We start from the raw sequence: 19,025 nt of genomic DNA on the forward strand, positions 1-19,025 counted from the left end.
GCATGCGCTATTTAGCGCTAAAATACCGCGAAAAAAAACGCAAATGTGAAACCAGCCTCAATTCATAGTTTTGATGCCTTCAGAGTGAATCTACAATTTTCAGTCATGAAAATAAAGAAAACACTTTGAATGAGAAGGCGTGTCCAAACTTGTCTGTACCGTATGTAATCGATATTATACAGTGTATTACATATTTACAATTTATTAGTTTTTTGTGTTCTAAAGTTGTATTCCAATAAATAGATATTATGTTCTATCTAAATATCTTGATTATTGGATCATAGAAATGATTAAATGTCTGATGTTCACATTGTACTACAATAAATTTTTCACTTAAATATAAGCGATATATGTGGGAGTCGTTGTAAGGGAAATTGAGGAGTCGGAGTCGCAGGTTTGGCTTACCGACTCCACAGCCCTGGTTATAACTTCCTAACAAAAACATGTTTCAAAAATTGCGCTAATGTAAAGCAGACATGAGGGAAATGTTATTTATTAACTATTTTTTTGTGATATAGCTCACTGATTTAAGGGCATACAAGCTATAAGTATGAAAATTGCAAAATGTTAATTTTTTGCCAAATTTCCGTTTTTGATTTTTTTCCCCCCACAAATAAACGCAAGTCGTATTGAAGAAATTACCATATACCACTATCATGAAAAACAATATGGCACAAAAAAATCTAAAAAATCTCGATCAGCGGGATACATTGAAGCGTTCCAGAGTTATAATCTCAAACGGACACTGTTCAGAAATGTAAAATTTGGCCGGGTCAGAAAGTTGAAAACAGGCTTGGGGGTGAAGGGGGTAAAATCCCCAATGAGGCACAAAACGGGGGAAAAAAAAAAAAAAAATTAAAACCACACCATGTGAACACATTCTTAGACCCTAACAGATGTGTAATACAGTCAGATACTCACATATATTGCTTTTAGTTGCGCTCTATCAGTGTCAAACAGATTATAATAATGTTGCACAAAGCTACAGCCAATGTGCTCCCAAATCCGCTTGTCGTCCATTCTGAACGCTTCTACGACTGAAACCTGGATGAAAGGGAGGAAAAAAAAAAAAGTGAATAATCAACCATAAAGCTCTCCACATCTCACAGGTACATTATACAACGACTGTCCATACTGGGGGTGCCTACAATGGCTACACCATTCCTCTGGGCCGATCACACAGGTAACAGCACGGGCCTATGAGCATATTAGAGTAAACCTGTTGCAAAAACCAACATTCACAGTCATCTGTATGACAAACACCTACCTATTCAATCACCGGCTGCTCTGGTGGTTCCTCACAGTCCTGCTTGAGTGACATCACATCCATTAGTCATGCCACCACTGCTGCTAATCAATGGCCTCAGCGGGCATGTGAATGGTCATAAACCACAAATGGAAACATTTCTGCTGATGCCAGTAATTGGCTGCATTAGTCACATGAATGAGGCAGTGTTGTGATGCAGCTGTTTTTCTCATAGGTAAGGTAAAATCGTATGAGATAATCAAAGTGACACAGCTCTCATGTCTGCACATTTCTCAACGAAGAATCTGCAAAAACCCTAGTCAATGCACTCATCTCCCTCCTTGACTACTGCAACCTCCTGAATTGTGGCCTCCTTTCTTCCACGCTAGCACCCCCCACCAGTCTATTCTAAACTCTGCTGTCCAACTAATGGTCTCTCTCCTGTCAATACCTTCACTGGCTCACCATTTCCCAGAGACACCAGTTCAAAACAATGACGTACAAAGCCATCCAAACATCTGTGACCTAGTCTCCCAGTACTTACCTCCGATCCTCACAAGAGCTCCTCCTCTACTGCCGTCTTACTACAATCGCATACAAGTTTTCATCTGCACATCCCCCTTACTCTTGAGCGCTCTACCCCCAACATATCAGACTTTCGCCTACCATGGAAACCTTCAAAAGGAACCTGAAGACCTACCTCTTCCGACAAGCCTACAACCTGCAGTAACCACCGATCCACTAAACTGCACGACCAGCTCTACCCTCGCCTTCTGTATCCTCACCCATCCCTTGTAGATTATGAGCCCTCACGGGCAGGGTCCTCGCTCCTCCTGTACCAGTTGGTCACTTGTATTGTTTAAGATTACTGTACTCGTTTTTATTATGCATATCCCTTTTCACACATGTAAAGCGCCATGGAATAAATGGCACTATAATCTATTTATATAATTGCCTTGTAATGTTTTAATTTCCTGTTCTGTCCAGATGTCACCGTATCCCAGAATTCCAAGCGAAGGAAGTTCACCGACCGCCATATTGGGACACCCAAGTGATGGTGTCTCAATATGGAAACTGCTGCTGGTACCAACCTATTGCGCGGTACCACCAGCAGAACACAGTCACACCACACACACACACCGTACGCAACTCACACAGCCTCTTGCACGGTACCACCAGCGGAACACCATCGCACTGCACCTGCACAAATTCCACGCAGGCACAGTGAATCATTCGGCAGATCCCGGCGGCAGATGCGCGACGTGTCTACAGGCAGAGGATGCCGGTCACATTAAAGGGGTTTTCCCACGAACGAAAGTTCATTTTAAAAATTGCCTCTGTCTGACCATGTACGGAGCATACCACATCTCCTGGGCAGGGGAGGAAGCAAAAGACAATACTGACATTACAGGAGGGGATCACAGAGAATTCATTTTGTGAGGTAAAATATTTCACACTGTTTTTAAACAATATTTTACCTCACAAAATGTATCCTCTGTGATCTCCTGCTGTAATGTCAGTATTGTCTTTTGCTTCCTCTCCTGCCCAGGAGCTGTGGTATGTTCTGTAGACGGTCAGACACAGGGGTGAGAGAGACGGAGCAAGGGGGGGGGGGGTAGAGACAGCTCAAACAGGACAGCACATGAGGGGAGAACACAGCACAGGAAGGAGAGAGACAGCAGACAAGGGGGCTAGCACATGGGGTAGACAGGTCAAAGAAGAGGGCACAGACGGGAGAAGTCAGCACATGGGGAAAGAGTGGATAGGTGGGCCTCCATCTAGTCCCTATATATAAAACTGAATGTACGTGTGTATCACCAACCAATCACGAAGCATCTTTCATTTCACCAGAGTTGTTCAAAAGAAGATTAGCTGTGATTGGTTATGAGCAACAGTTTTCCTTGCAACCAATCACTAAGCATCTCTCATTTCACCAGAGCTGGTTAAAAGAAGCTGAGCTGTGATTGGTTGCTTTGAGCAAGTTTTCCCACTTGACAACACCTCAGCAGACACTGACATGGTGGGAGATATCTAGCATGCCCGAGAACTTAAGCTTCCAGCCATTGTCAGCCCCCCTGAAAGGAGCAGAGAGCACATGACAAATGAATCCCCCTCCCTGCCCATATTCCCATCACACATCCTCCATCCCAAAGGCACATCTTCCCTCTTAAAGGAATCTCCAGTATGGAAGTCAGGGCAAATCCATCCAGCGCTTTGGTTTTGACCCCAGACCTCTCAAAGGGATCCCCGGTATGGAAGTTAGGACCTTTCCACTCAACTCTGTGGTTCTGACCCCAGGGTCTCATAAAGCAATCATTGGTATGGAAGTTAGGGCAAATCCACTCTGCATTTTGGTACTCACCCCAGGCCTTTCTTAAAGGGATCTCCGGTATGGAAGCCAGGGCAACTCCATCCAGTGCTTTGGTTCTCACCCCATGCCTCTCTTAAAGGGATCCCTGGTATGGAAGTCAGGGCAATTGCCTTCAAATGCTCTGGTACTGACCCCAGGCTCTCTTAAAGGGATCGCCTGTACGGACGTTAGGGCAAATCCCTCAGCACTCTGATTCTGACCCCATGGTTCTATTAAAGGGATCATTGGTATACAAGTCAAAGCAAATCCACTCAGCGCTCTGGTATTGACCCCAGGCCCCTCTTAAAGGGATCCCTGGTATGGAAGTTAGGACCGTTCCACTCAGCGGTCTGGTTCTGCCTCCAGGCTGACGGGATGATGTGGGATATTAGGGGTAGCAGTCCGGTGGCTCTGGCTGACGGGATGATGCGGCATATTAGGGGGAGTAGTCCGGTGGCTCTGGCTGATGCGGGATATTAGGGGTAGTAGTCCGGTGGCTCTGGCTGACGGGATGATGTGGGATATTATAGTGAATGTGGCTATGCGGAGTGGGCGGGGCCATATATATATATATATATATATATACATACATACAGTGCCTACAAGTAGTATTCAACCCCCTGCAGATTTAGCAGGTTTACACATTCGGAATTAACTTGGCATTGTGACATTTGGACTGTAGATCAGCCTGGAAGTGTGAAATGCACTGCAGCAAAAAAGAATGTTATTTCTTTGTTTAATTTTTTTTTAAATTGTGAAAAGTTTATTCAGAGGGTCATTTATTATTCAACCCCTCAAACCACCAGAATTCTGTTTGGTTCCCCTAAAGTATTAAGAAGTATTTCAGGCACAAAGAACAATGAGCTTCACATGTTTGGATTAATTATCTCTTTTTCCAGCCTTTTCTGACTATTTAAGACCCTCCCCAAACTTGTGAACAGCACTCATACATGGTCAACATGGGAAAGACAAAGGAGCATTCCAAGGCCATCAGAGACAAGATCGTGGAGGGTCACAAGACTGGCAAGGGGTACAAAACCCTTTCCAAGCAGTTGGGCCTACCTGTCTCCACTGTTGGGAGCATCATCCGGAAGTGGAAGGCTTATGGAACTACTGTTAGCCTTCCACGGCCTGGACAGCCTTTGATAGTTTCCTCCCGTGCCGAGGCCAGGCTTGTCCGAAGAGTCAAGGCTAACCCAAGGACAACAAGAAAGGAGCTCCGGGAAGATCTCATGGCAGTGGGGACATTGGTTTCAGTCAATACCATAAGTAACGTACTCCACCGCAATGGTCTCCGTTCCAGACGAGCCCGTAAGGTACCTTTACTTTCAAAGCGTCATGTCAAGGCTCGTCTAACAGTTTGCTCATGATCACTTGGAGGACTCTGAGACAGACTGGTTCAAGGTTCTCTGGTCTGATGAGACCAAGATCGAGATCTTTGGTGCCAACCACACACGTGACGTTTGGAGACTGGATGGCACTGCATACGACCCCAAGAATACCATCCCTACAGTCAAGCATGGTGGTGGCAGCATCATGCTGTGGGGCTGTTTCTCAGCCAAGGGGCCTGGCCATCTGGTCCGCATCCATGGGAAGATGGATAGCACGGCCTACCTGGAGATTTTGGCCAAGAACCTCCGCTCCTCCATCAAGGATCTTAAGATGGGTCGTCATTTCATCTTCCAACAAGACAACGACCCAAAGCACACAGCCAAGAAAACCAAGGCCTGGTTCAAGAGGCAAAAAATCAAGGTGTTGGAGTGGCCTAGTCAGTCTCCTGACCTTAACCCAATTGAAAACTTGTGGAAGGCGCTCAAGATTAAAGTCCACATGAGACACCCAAAGAACCTAGATAACTTGGAGAAGATCTGCATGGAGGAGTGGGCCAAGATAACTCCAGAGACCTGTGCCGGCCTGATCAGGTCTTATAAAAGACGATTATTAGCTGTAATTGCAAACAAGGGTTATTCCACAAAATATTAAACCTAGGGGTTGAATAATAATTGACCCACACTTGTATGTTTAAAATGTATTAAAATTTAACTGAGCAACATAACTTTTTGGCTTGTAAGATTTATGCATCTGTTAATAAATCCTGCTCTTGTGTGAAGTTTGAAGGCTCTAACTTATTTGCATCTTATCAAACCTGCTAAAACTGCAGGGGGTTGAATACTACTTGTAGGCACTGTATATATATATATATATATATTTTTTTTTTTTTTTTTCATTATAATTTGTTATAACTAACCGTAGTTAGTTACAATGCCCGGGCAGCACCGGGCTCTTCAGCTAGTAATAAATAATATACAAGATGTGCTGTCAATCACCGTGAGAGTGGAGGAGGACGACTTCGGTCATACGTGACCCCTGGGAGCATAAAAAAAAATTACATACTGGTAGTTTGATTTTCATCAAACACATTACAGCACCTGAGAGATGGCTTCCCCCCCCCCCCCAATCTCTGGACAGGAAACCAAGAGCACAAAATAAAAAGGCAACTCACACTTCCTCCTTCAATGTGGTTTAAGAGTCATCCAAATTATAATCATTCTTGTTATTTATACATTCACTCAAGCCCATTATTCACTGTGAGAAGAGAAGATGCACAACCACCACCAACCATAAGCCAAAGGGATGGAATAAATAGAGGTACTGTGATGGTTTCAGGAAATCAAATTGCCAGTAAGCAGGGCTGTGGAGTTGGAGTCATAGCCCATTTTGGTGGAGTCAGTGTCATGGAAATTGAGGAGTTGGAGGTTTGGCTTACCGACTCCACAGCCCTGCCAGTAAGTAACCATCATTGTTCCCCCTCACCCATGACAGCACCTGAGAGATGATGACCAAGGAACTCCCAGATAGGGAGTAAGCACCCCTGTAAGATCTCATCTGAAGAAACATCCCTAGAATATCCATAGATCAATAGATAGTGAGACAGGAAGGAAGACTGAAAAAGTTTTAGATCTCATTCAATCAACAATGTATAAATGTGGAGCTCCAATAAGAGTAAAGAGGAAAAAAAAAAAAAAAAGCAATTCTTTTTCTACTGACAACTCCCCCCCCCCCCCCCCCTGAGGTTTGGACAGTGAAGAAAGGGGATTAAGTCGCCGAAACGCGTAGTCCCATTTGCGTTTATTTCTGCCATGCACTCTGGTTCTGATCCTTGTGGGTCGTGTTTTTTTTACTTTTTGAAGAAATAAAGAAAATTATTATTTTACTCCAATCCTGGTTCGCAGAGTCCTTGCTGGATATATATATATATATATATATATATATATATATATATATATACACACACACACTATGACTTATCTCAGCTAAGACAAGGCCTAGATCCTCAAGCTACATTCACGCCATGGGCATAGCCAGGGGGGGGGCAGAACCTCATACTGTTCCGCAGAACCTCATACCGCACACCTCAGCTGCTGCAGAACCTCATACTGCACACCCCTACACTTGAAAATAAAGCCTACACCTTAAGAAGATGTGGTGATGAATGCAGTCTATTTATTCCAACCATCAATTGATGTTGATGTGTTACTGAAGACGCGCATTGCCTGTCCTGGACATCCTTTTGGGCAGCTATGAGGTGTACCTGACTGGTGCTAAAAAAAAAAAAAAAAAAAAAAAAGGAGTGTTAAGCCCCCGTAGCCCCCGTTACACATAGCGATATCGCTAGCAATATCGCTGTAATGTCACCGATTTTGTGACGTAGCAGCGATATTGCTAGCGAAATCGCTATGTCTGATACTTACCTCCGACCGGCTCACCCGCTGCTCATCGCTGGTCGCGCGAGAACGTACTGGATCATTTCTCGTCGGGCGCTTCCTGCTGGGCTTCCTGTGGCGCCGAGCGACGCGTGGACGCAGGAGGGAGGACGTCAGGATTGCAGCGTCTGACAGGTAAGTAACGACCCCCGACCCCTGCTATGTCGCTGGTGAGATCTGCCTGTGTGGCAGCTCACTAGCGACCACTCAGTGATGCACCAGCGATCCATATCGTTGTCGGGATCGCTGGTGAATCGCTAAGTGTAACGGTACCCTTAGTCTGTGTGCTATCCGGCTTTCATTCTTTTTGGTACAGATAAGATATTGGGACAGATATGGATAAATGGATAGCGCAGATTTCTAATCTGCTTTTGCTATTGAAAACATTATCTATGAGCTCAAAAACCTTTCAGGTGATGCAGTTTTTTAAAAAGCTGATCTGCTTTGCAGCTGAAAAACGGATCCTTAAAAAAACGCAGCAAAAACGCTGTGTGTGAATGTAGCCTTAGATCAGGAATAGAACAGCCATTTATAGGACATTTCATAACTTTCCCAAATTCCTGTGAAAAAATATTCTGCATCGTACCCAATTTTTTTTATATATATATATTTTAGGAGTCGGTCCATTTTATACCGACTCCACAGCCCTGATTACTTCCTAAGTACTAAAAAAAAATTATTTAAGCCGAAACAGTTACCGCATCCTAGCCAAGTACTAAGAGCAGATTCAACTAGAACAAGCAAAAAAGTCTGAGCTATTCATAGAATCGTAGAGTTGGAAGGGACCTCCTGGGGCATCTGGTCCAACCCTCTGCTCAAAGCAGGATTCGCTAAAGGGGGTTTTACACTAAGCGATATCGCTAGCAATATCGCTAAAACGTCACTGGTTTTGTGACGTTATAGCGATATTGCTAGCGATATCGCTATGTGTGATACTTACCAGCGACCGGCTCCCCCGCTGTCCATCGCTGATCGCGTGAGAATGTCCGGCTCCATTTCTCGTCGGGCGCTTCCTGCTGAGACTTCCTGCTGTGACGACGAGCGACGCGTGGAGGCGGGCGGGAGGACGTCAGGATCGCTGTGTGTGAATGGTAAGTATCGTGCGCTGCGTCGCTGCTGTATCGCTGTGAGATCTTTCTGTATGAAAGCTCACTAGCGATCATTTAGCGATCCTGACCGGGTGGGATCGCTGGTCGGATCGCTGGTGCATCGCTAAATGTAAAAGGGCCTTAAATCATCCCAGTCAGATGTCTGTCCAGCCTCTGTTTGAAGACTTCTGTTGAAGGAGAACTCACCACTTCTCGTGGCAGCCTGTTCCACTCATTGATCACTCTGTCAAAGTTTTTTCTAATATCTAATCTGTGTCTCCTCCCATTCAGTTTCATCTCATTGCTTCTAGTCTTTCCTTGTGCAAATGAGAATAAAGATGATCCTTCTACAATGTGACAGCCCTTGAGATATTCAATATATAATAGAGCCACAATCAAACATTATTTTGGGGATTACATAATTTATCCCTTTCTCTATAATGGCTGCAATTTTACAACTTAAATGGATGCTAACACAATCCAACCATGAAGACTGAGAGATGGAAAAAAGTTAAATGCAAAAAAATTAGTTTTCTTGCAAAGAGACTAATAAAACCACGTGATAACCATCACCTCTGATAAACACTAACGGTGAGAGATCAGCCTAAAACTATACGTGGGGAACTTGTTAATGATCTCAAGGCAGCTGGGACCACAGTCACCAAGAAAACCATTGGTAACACATTACGCTGTAAAGGTTTAAAATCCTTCAGTGCCCGCAAGGTCGCCCTGCTCAAGAAGGCACATGTGCAGGCCCATCTGAAGTTTGCCAATGAACACCTGGATGATTCTGTGAGTGATTGGGAGAAGGTGCTGTGGTCAGATGAGACAAAAATTGTGGTCTTTGTGGTCTCACTGTGTTTGGAGGAAGAGAAATGACGCCTATGATCTGAAGAACACCATCCCCACTGTCAAACATGGAGGTAGAAACATTATGTTTTGGGGGTGTCTCTCTGCTGAGGGCACAGGACTACTTCACCGCATCAATGGGAGAATGGATGGAGTCACATACCGTAAAATCCTGAGTAACAACCTCCTTCCCTCCACCAGGACATTAAAAATGAGTCGTGGCTGGGTCTTCCAGCAAGACAATGACCCAATACATACAGCAAAAGCAACAAAGGAGTGGCTCAACAAGAAGCACATTAAGGTCATAGATTAGCCTAGCTAGTCTCCAGACCTTAATCCCATAGAAAACTTATGGAGGAAGTTGAAGCTTTGAGTTGCCAAGCGACAGCCTCAAAATCTTAATGATTTAGAGATGATCTGCAAAGAGGAGTGGACCAAAATTCCTCCTGACTATTGCGCAAACCTCATCAACTACAAAAAAACGTCTGACTGCTGTGCTTGCCAACAAGGGTTTTGCCACCAAGTATTAAGTCTTGTTTGCCAGAGGGATCAAATACTTATTTCTCACTGCAAAATGCAAAAAAATGTATATAATTTATACAGTGTGATTTTCTGGATTTTGTTATTTTAACGCTCAATGTTAAAATTAACCTACCCTTAAAATTATAGATTGTTCATGTCTTTGTTTGTGGGCAAACTTACAAAATCAGCAAGAGATCAAATACTTATTTCCTTCACTATAGCTTATGGACGCATCATCCAGCTCTCGAGTAATACGGTAATGAGAACGGTCTAACTTCAGTGTAAAGGCATTTGTCTTAAAGGGGATGTCCATTACTCAGACAACCCCCTTCTCAATATCTATAACCTGTAGTAACACCATTCTCACATCCAGTGTTGACACCGTTTGAGCTGTGTCAGCACTTGTTGTTCTGTAGATCTCGTGAAATTGGTCGCAGGGATTGTGCAGCATTACAATCAGTGCTCGTTTCCCTCCTTTGGACAAAACAGCTTCAACTGATCTCTGAGGGGAAACATAGGGATTGAGAAGAGGTTGTCTGAGTAAGTGGACAACCCCTTTAACTAACAAAAATGTTCCTCCTTCACTGTAGGAGTCTGACTGGTAAGGGGACATTAACCCATTGATTCCTCCTCTTAGAGGTTTATTGCAGAGGTGCCATTTTATCACTCCAGTTGCACATTGACTGGATAATTGACCAACTCGCCACTTAGTTCAATTTACCAGTTTTATGACTTCAATCCCTAAATACTTATTGGGCATAATGGCTCAACCAACCAAACACAAGACATGAAGAGACCAGCCCAACACATCACAGAGATTCAAACACAAGAGCTACAGTTCACAAGACAGGTGCTTTAATGGGGATATCCAGGACTTTAAAGAAAACAAAAAAAGTACATGACGTAACAGCCAGGTAATTGCAACTTGCCTGTCTGTTGTGTCTGGCACCATTCTTCCCCGTCACAGAGCGGTCACAGACGCTCCTGCCGGGGATTCAGAAGCCTCTGCTGACGTTACGACTATAGAGATGAGGCTTCTCCGTCGACAGGGCGGGACTTCATTCTGATTGACAGCCAGATTCCCACTGCCTAACTGGGGGAGCCAGTTGTCAATCAAAATGATGTCGTTAGTCATGCCCAGCCGCGTCAGCAGAGGCTTTTGAATCACCTCCAGATGCGATCTATCGCTCTGTGCCAGGGAAGAATGGTGCTGTGCACAACAGCCAGGCCAAGCGAGAATCACAAAGCTGCAAGCCCACCGAAACACAAGACCCCATGCCAGAAATCATAGATAGGTAGGTAGGGAAGCATTACATTTAGATTCTCCCAAACTGATTTTAGCATTTCAGCGCCCAACTGGGCCCCTGTACTCACTGACATTCATACTAGAGGATGCTAAAGAACATGCTAGGGTGCTTTGTGATTGATGGCTGCTCCAGCTGTGTGCTCAAGGCTCCTACATCCAGAGGTCAGGAAACCACATTGAAGGAGGATGAGGGAGTTGCCTTTTTTTATTTTGTGCTTTTGGCTTCCTATCCGATGATAGGGGCGGATCCCACTCAAGTGCTTTCATAGGTGAGGGAAATTATAGAATTTAAAAAAAAAACAAAAAAAAAACTAGGTCACAAAGGGTAGCACATAGAGGTAGCCCATCTACATGTAATAATATATTTATCTTGATGGGAGTTTACTAGTGATGAGCTAGTGTGCTCGTTACTCGAGTTTTCCGAGCATGCTTGGGTGTCCTCAGAGATGGAGTTCCCGAGGCTGCGTGATTTGCCGCTGCTAGACAGCCTGAATACATGCAGGGATTGCCTGTTTGTTAGGGAATCCCCATATGTATTCAGGCTGTCTAGCAGCCGCAAATCATGCAGCTGTGGGGACTCAAACATATTCTCCGAGCATGCCCAAGATACGCAGAAAACTCGAGTAACGAGCACACTCACTCATCACTAGAGTTTGCCTCAGTAACAGGTGAATTGTCAGGATGTAACAGATATACACCGGCCTTTCACAAAGGCTAAATTTAAAGAGGGTCATATTCATAACAACCATTTTAACCAGGCTGTAACTGATCAAATTTCATAACGTTAAAAAGGGGTTCTCCACTGCTGGAACTGCGCGTTTCCGCTGATCGGTTGCAATGCTCACGTGACAAAAAGTCATGAGATCGCCGGGAAAATAGCCCTCAAAGCGGAGGATCGGTGCAAGTCTGGGAGGTATGTGTTTTATTATTATTATTAAATTCAGCACATTTTGAGCATTCAAAAGAGTAGTGTAGATCAGTTTCCCAAACTCCAGTCCTCACAGCCCCTAATACATCATGTTTTCAGGATTTCCTCCCTACTGCACAAGTGAGAGAACTTGTGAAAACTTCTGATGCCTTGATAATATTTCTATCACCTGTGCAATACTAAGGAAATCCTGAAAACAAGACCTGTTGAGGGCCGAGAGGACTGGAATGGGGAAATACTGGTATAATCTATGCTTTCTACTGAATATTTTAATCTACTTTGAGCGTACAAAGGAGCTGTGCACTTATCGGCGCACTGTTTGAACAGTTACGCCGGAGTCACATTTGCGAGTGTGATGCCAGAAACTCGCACATCAATACCCGGCACTCGGGACCGGAGTGTGCGGCTGCATAGAAATACATGCAGCGGCACACTTCAGTCCAAGTGCCAGGTATTGATGAGCGAGTTTCTCGCATTACACACGCAAGTGTGACCCTGGCTTTAGGGTATGTTCCCACGGTCAGTAAGCGCTGCGGTTTGGACGATGCGTACCTCTGCAGTGGCCAGATGTTACAGCATAGTGGATTTCAAGAAATCCCATGCCCACTATGCATGCACGGACATGCAGCGCGGCTTTCCAGACCGCAGCATGTCTATGTAACGGAGACGCTCACCCTCCGCTGTATAGATTACCCTTTCACTATCATTAGATGTGGTAAACCCGCATTATGTTCCTAGTCACATGCGTATTAAGTGCAGGAACACAGATTACTACGCATGTGTAATCTAATATATAATTGCCAATCAGCTGTCACAGCTTCCGGCGATTGTGTCGCTATCCCTCAATCCACCGCGGCAGGAAGCTGTGACAAAAATGGCACCGCCATATTGGAACACCCAAGTTATGGGTATTCCGATATGGCGGCCGGGATTCAATGAGCGGCGTGGGATTCAAATCCCCCGCCCCGCTGGCTGAGCCAATGCGCGTTGCCACGCAGGATTTGATTCCCCCAAGCCGAGCGGCTCCACTCACTGGCTGAGCCGCCCGTCTGAGGCTTGGCGGGAGATTCAAATCCCACAAGGCACCGCTCATTGACTCAGCTGGCAGGGCGGGGGATTACATACTTACCTGACCGGGAGGAGCGTGGCCGCGGCGTTTCCTCCTCACCAGAGACCGGGGCAGGAGTGTGGTGTCAGAATCGCGCATGTGCATAGCACTATCCGCCGCCATTTTACTGAAGACACATTGGGCATGCGCATACTCCGGCACCAAACTCCTACCCCAGAGCACAAGGAAGAGAGGCGAGTATAAATGTTTTTTTTGTATGTGTGCAGTTTAATAGGGGTGAGAGGTAGCATGCATACCAGGATAGGGGAGGGTGAGAGGACCACGCATACCAGGATAGGGGGGGGGGGTGAGAGGACCACGCATACCAGGATAGGGGGGGGGGGGGGTGAGAGGACCACGCATACCAGGATAGGGGGGGGGGTGAGAGGACCACGCATACCAGGATAGGGGGGGGGGGGGTGAGAGGACCACGCATACCAGGATAGGGTGGGGGGGGTGAGAGGACCACGCATACCAGGATAGGGTGGGGGGGGTGAGAGGACCACGCATACCAGGATAGGGTGGGGGGGGTGAGAGGACCACGCATACCAGGATAGGGTGGGGGGGTGAGAGGACCACGCATACCAGGATGGGGGGGGGGGGGTGAGAGGACCACGCATACCAGGATAAGGGGGGGGGGTGAGAGGACCACGCATACCAGGATAGGGGGGGGGGTGAGAGGACCACGCATACCAGGATAGGGGGGGGGGTGAGAGGACCACGCATACCAGGATAGGGTGGGGGGGTGAGAGGACCACGCATACCAGGATAGGGTGGGGGGGTGAGAGGACCACGCATACCAGGATAGGGTGGGGGGGTGAGAGGACCACGCATACCAGGATAGGGTGGGGGGGGGTGAGAGGACCACGCATACCAGGATAGGGTGGGGGGGGTGAGAGGACCACGCATACCAGGATGGGGGGGGGGTGAGAGGACCACGCATACCAGGATAAGGGGGGGGGGTGAGAGGACCACGCATACCAGGATAGGGGGGGGTGAGAGGATCACGCATACCAGGATAGGGGGGGGGGGGGTGAGAGGACCACGCATACCAGGATAGGGGGGGGGGGGTGAGAGGACCACACATACCAGGATAGGGGGGGGGGGCGAGAGGACCACGCATACCAGGATAGAGGAGTGAGAGGGCCATGCATACCAGGATAGGGGGGTGAGAGCGATGCATGCATTCAAATCCCGTGCGGCACTGCTCATAGGCTCAGCCGCCCGCCGGCGGATGTTCATTTCACTGCACTCCCGATGCCTATTTTCTAGTTATTTAAATAATACTGTACCTTGTTTCAGCCGGAAGAACACGTACACTGCAGTTCTCGTGACCACCAGGGACGGGGGTTATCGCCGGTCACTAGCCAAGTTCTCACGATCAGCTGATCACGGGAACTGCAATGCACGTGACCGCTTGGGACAGAGCCATCACCGGTGATCATCAAGCTCCGCTGTGTCTCAATGGTGGCATAATGAAACCGTTCAGCCAAAGGAATCCAGGTGTAGCAGGGCTGGACTTGTCGTGGGACAGTATGTATATCTTCTCGGCGAACAGGTAAGGCTACTGTTGCATTTTTATTTTAATTCTCTTCCAGGAGACAATGGTGTCTGGAGTAGGCAATGCAGTAAGTATGGTTCAATTAAGATCTATTAAAAGGAGTCTGTGTCAATATTTCAATTAAAGGACTTTATTCTGGCTGTGTCTTTATTTACCAAGTAACTATAGGATTAGTAATGATGTGTCTTATAGACACTTCTACAATACTAATACGTTTGTTTCATGTCACCTGACAATACAAAGGTGACATCAACCTCACAAATTTTACCCCACTTGCCACCGCTACAAGGCAAGAGCAAGGTAAAGTGCCACAATTGGCGCATCTTTGGATGTGCCAAATGTGGGGCGGCTGCTAATTTTAGGGTGGTGAGGGCCAAAATCCATGGGCCGCGCCAGCCTGAGAATACCAAGCCGCAACTGTCTGCTATTTCCTTGGCTGGTTAACAAAAATAAGGGGATCCCACTATTTTTGCTAACCATCCAAGGTAAGCAGACTGCTGTGGCCTGGTATTATCAGGCTGGTAAGGATCATGGATATTAGATCCCTACCAGCCTGAAATACCAGTCCCAGTAGTCTGCTTTACTCTGGCTGGTTAACAAACAAAGGGGAACCCTACGCTATATTTTTAAATTATTATTTATTACAAAGGAGGGCATCTCTGTGATTTCCTCCACTTCCGGTGTCATGTACGTCCAGCTTTGTCACAAGATTCTCCATTATTTAAATTAGTACACATGCATGGTAAGCTGTGTTTCCGCACTTAATACACGCGAGTAGGAAGATCATGCGGTTTTATCGCATCTAGCGAAAGTGTATGGTCTGGGGTCACACTTGCAAGTGCAATGCGAGAAACTCATGCAAGTCTCTCACCTCAATACCCAGCACTGCCGCCAGCGGTTCGGACCAGAGCGTTCAGCTGCATAGAAAGACATGCAGCTGTACACTCCGGTCCCGGGTATCGATGCACGAGTTTCTCGCACTGGCAAATGTGACCCCGGAATATGGGTATTTACACAACGGAGTCTCCGCTACATAAATTGACATGCTGCGGTCTGGAAAAGAAGCGAAGCATGTCCGTCTCTGCGGGTGTGCCACGGGCATCGGTGCACACAGTGGGCATGGGATTTCTTGAAATCCCATCCCACTACGCTGTAACAGCTAGACACTGCGTGTTGGATGCTGCACATGTACACAACGCCCAACCCGCAGCCTTAACTGACCGTGGGAACATACCCCAATATATCTGCAAACAGGAAAGCAATTTTTTTCCTTCCCAGAAGCCAACTTTCAATTAGCTTTCTTTCAAGTGACAAAAAAAAAAAAAAAAAACACAGGCAATGAAAAATGGCTTCAAAAATGGATGTGGAAAAAACGTATCAAAAGCGCAGGTGACCTCAGATGCAGATTTCACCTGGGTCAAATCCTGATCGTGTGCACATACCTTTAGGGTCTCAGAAGCCAGACCCTCGATCTGAAAGGATGTACTTTTTTTTGCTAAAGTTTAATTACTCTTTAAACCCTCATGATTGCACGAGCTGGTTACATTACATCCACTAGGCCGTGACATGACCGGTTGCCAAACTTGCAATGTAAGGCGAGATCTTAAAGGATGGGAATTTCTCCCGGCTGTATTCACACTCGCTGTGTGACGCATGAAATCTCCCTGGTGTACAGGGTTGGTATTAGGTATACGTTGTGTTTGTGCACTAGGAAATCCATTCTAAGTGATTAAAAGGAGTCGTCTCTTTTAGAAAGCTTTTCCTGATATGTACAGTTGGCTGCAAGAAGAAAAAAAAAAAAAAAAAAAAGAGAAACTACTTTACTTACCCTCCTCCTGGGTGTCTTATTTGGCTGCAGCGCTGACATCACGTCGAGAACACTGCAGCCGATCACTGAGCCCAGCTGCTCTGTTGATGTAACTGGAGCAACTCCGAGCCGCTGAGCTCCGTGATCAGCTGCAGCGGTGTCACCACTGCAGTCAAATAAACCGATGCAGCAACCGTCACACCTTGATGGACCCCGGGAGGGTAAGTAGATTTTTTTTTTCTTACTTACCCTGCAGGGGTCCGGTGTTTCAGACGTTGCAGTCAGTCACGGGCTCATATGACGTTGGCACTGCAGCCAACTAACGGCGACTGAGGCAGCGGTGGAGACCCAAGGGGGTTTTTTTGTACATAGCTGGAAAAGTTTCTCGAAAGGGGACGACCCAGAGTGATGAGATCGCTCTAACCATGGTCCGGGAGACCCCTTTACGAAGTAGTGATCCCCATAGATCAGTGGGGGGTGCGGCCACAGAGACCCCCACCAATCCCAGGAGGGGGTCCACCGTTTCCATGGCGCAGCGGCTTCAGTCTACAGTGGGGTCTCTCTGCCATCCCCCCACTTAAACTTGTGGCTGGGTGGTCGTTTGTCACCAGAATCCCCCCATTACCCAACTTTTATCACTATGGCCGCCCTGAGGCCTATCCTGCAGCGCCCCCTGTGGCCGCACTGCTGGGCCCAGAAACTTCTGTCAGCTCCATTCACTGACAGCAACAATGGAGCTGAGCTCCCGCCGCAGCGCAGGCCAAGGCGCCGCCATGCTCTATACAGAGGGAAAAAATAACATGACAGGAAACGACCGGAGACCACCGGGACCAGGGGTCCCCTCCCCCGGAGAGGCGGAGGCCTACACACCGGGGACGCTTACCCCTCACGAGGTTCTGCTCTGCCAGGTCCCGACGACGAGCGCGCAGCTCCCGCCACCGCCCTCCTCCTCCTCAGCGAGAGGCGTCTCCAGCAGGCTCCGCCCCAGCCCCGAGGGATGCCGGGACTTGTAGTCTCTGACGAGATTCCTCCTGTCCTCTGCCCGCTCGCACAGTATGGCAGCCCCCCGAGCAACACCCTGTGAAAACACCAACATCTGACAGAATTTATTTTACATAAATTGATTTCTTTATTAAAAAAATATAATAATCATCTTTTGTTCCACAATATCTTCATTTTTGAGACCCTGGTGATAAAAAAATAAAATAAAATGCACCCACTTCCCTTCCTGCTACAGACGTGTTCTCTTTTTTCCCCCATTTTTTATTCTTCTCCCATGAGGTGTTTTTTTTTTTGTGACGCTGTTTGTTTTACCGTAGAGGAGACAAAATACAACTTGGGGTTGAAATGGTTAAAAACATTCTCCCCCCCTTTGTTATTGATCTTTTTTGGGTTTCATATTTACCGTGTTCATTATGAGGTAAAAAATGGCCCTGGAAACGCGGCTCTCCAGAGCGGCGACACCAAACATGGACGCTCTTTTTTTTATTTTAGTTGTATTTTTTTTTCCTTTAGGTCACGTCTTCGCGGAACTTTTTATTTTTACGACGGGTGAGGGTTAGTGGGGTCTTTCTTGTGAGGTGAGATGTGGCTTTAAGTCCTGTCATTTTGGGGTGGATACGACCTTTTAATCTTTTTTTATTGCAATTTCTTTTTTTTTTAGATTCCAATAAATTTTCCTTTTTTTTTTGGCTTTTTTGGCATTATCCTTTAAGGGTTCAGTGATTTTAGTATTTTGGTAGGTCAGACCTTTACAGATGTGGTGTCGCCCATCAAGAGATGGGGGCTAGTTAGCGCCTAAATCAATACCGCACCAACCCCGGGACGTGGGATCAATATCTGACGACGGCATTTAAGTGGTTAACCATTTAATGCTACATTACAGATATATTTGGGACTGGGGGATGTGTGGAGCTGTAGCCGCTCCTCCCAGGGCAGATGTCGGCAGTGTTACACAGCCGGCGCTTGCCTCTAATAAATAGAGAGCGGCGCTATCTCCGATCGCTGCTGTTAACCACTTAAATGCTGCTGTCAATAAGTGACAATGACATTTAAGCCACACAACTATGCCTTGATGTCGGCTCTGGCCTGTGTCCCGCCAACATCATTGCAAGGGGCCGATTGGTTGCCATGGCAGCCAGCGGCCTGCAAAAGACTCCTGTCACTGTGAATGCCGGTGGCATGTGCCTCACAAATGTGTGAAGGAAGGTGGGACTGATGGTGATTAACAGGATCAGAAGTGGAGATGCCTGGAGGTCGGCTCCGGCCTTCGCCCCGTCGACGTCACTGCAAGGGGCCGATTGGTTGCCATGGCAGCCAGAGGCCTGGGGAAGGCTCCTGCCACTGCCATGATGAACCCTTTGTGAATGCCGGAGGCATATGAATCACTTACATGTGAAAGAAGGTGGGACTGATGGCCGTTCACAGGATCAGAAGTGAAGCTGCCGAGACCGGAATAGAAAGCTCTCTTATGGTCCTGCCACAGTATTTCACTTG

The 19,025-nt window shown here is 46.8% G+C and overlaps 1 protein-coding gene across 1 annotated transcript in view; it reads right to left on the reverse strand.

The window, feature by feature from the left end:
* NUTF2 (nuclear transport factor 2) overlaps positions 1-17,568 on the reverse strand; it is a 53,025-nt gene extending 35,457 nt beyond the window's left edge. Inside the window, exons 1-2 of the mRNA XM_073581717.1 lie at positions 17,413-17,568; positions 922-1,044 (exon numbers count right to left, since the gene is read on the reverse strand). Coding sequence (XP_073437818.1) covers positions 922-1,020 — 99 coding nt within the window. The 5' untranslated portion in view covers positions 1,021-1,044; positions 17,413-17,568. The remainder of the gene's footprint in view (positions 1-921; positions 1,045-17,412) is intronic.
* Positions 17,569-19,025: the final 1,457 nt, after the last annotated feature.

This window comes from Dendrobates tinctorius, unplaced genomic scaffold, assembly GCF_039654945.1.
Source record: "Dendrobates tinctorius isolate UK_male_01 unplaced genomic scaffold, ASM3965494v1 ptg000009l, whole genome shotgun sequence".
Taxonomy (NCBI): domain Eukaryota; kingdom Metazoa; phylum Chordata; class Amphibia; order Anura; family Dendrobatidae; genus Dendrobates; species Dendrobates tinctorius.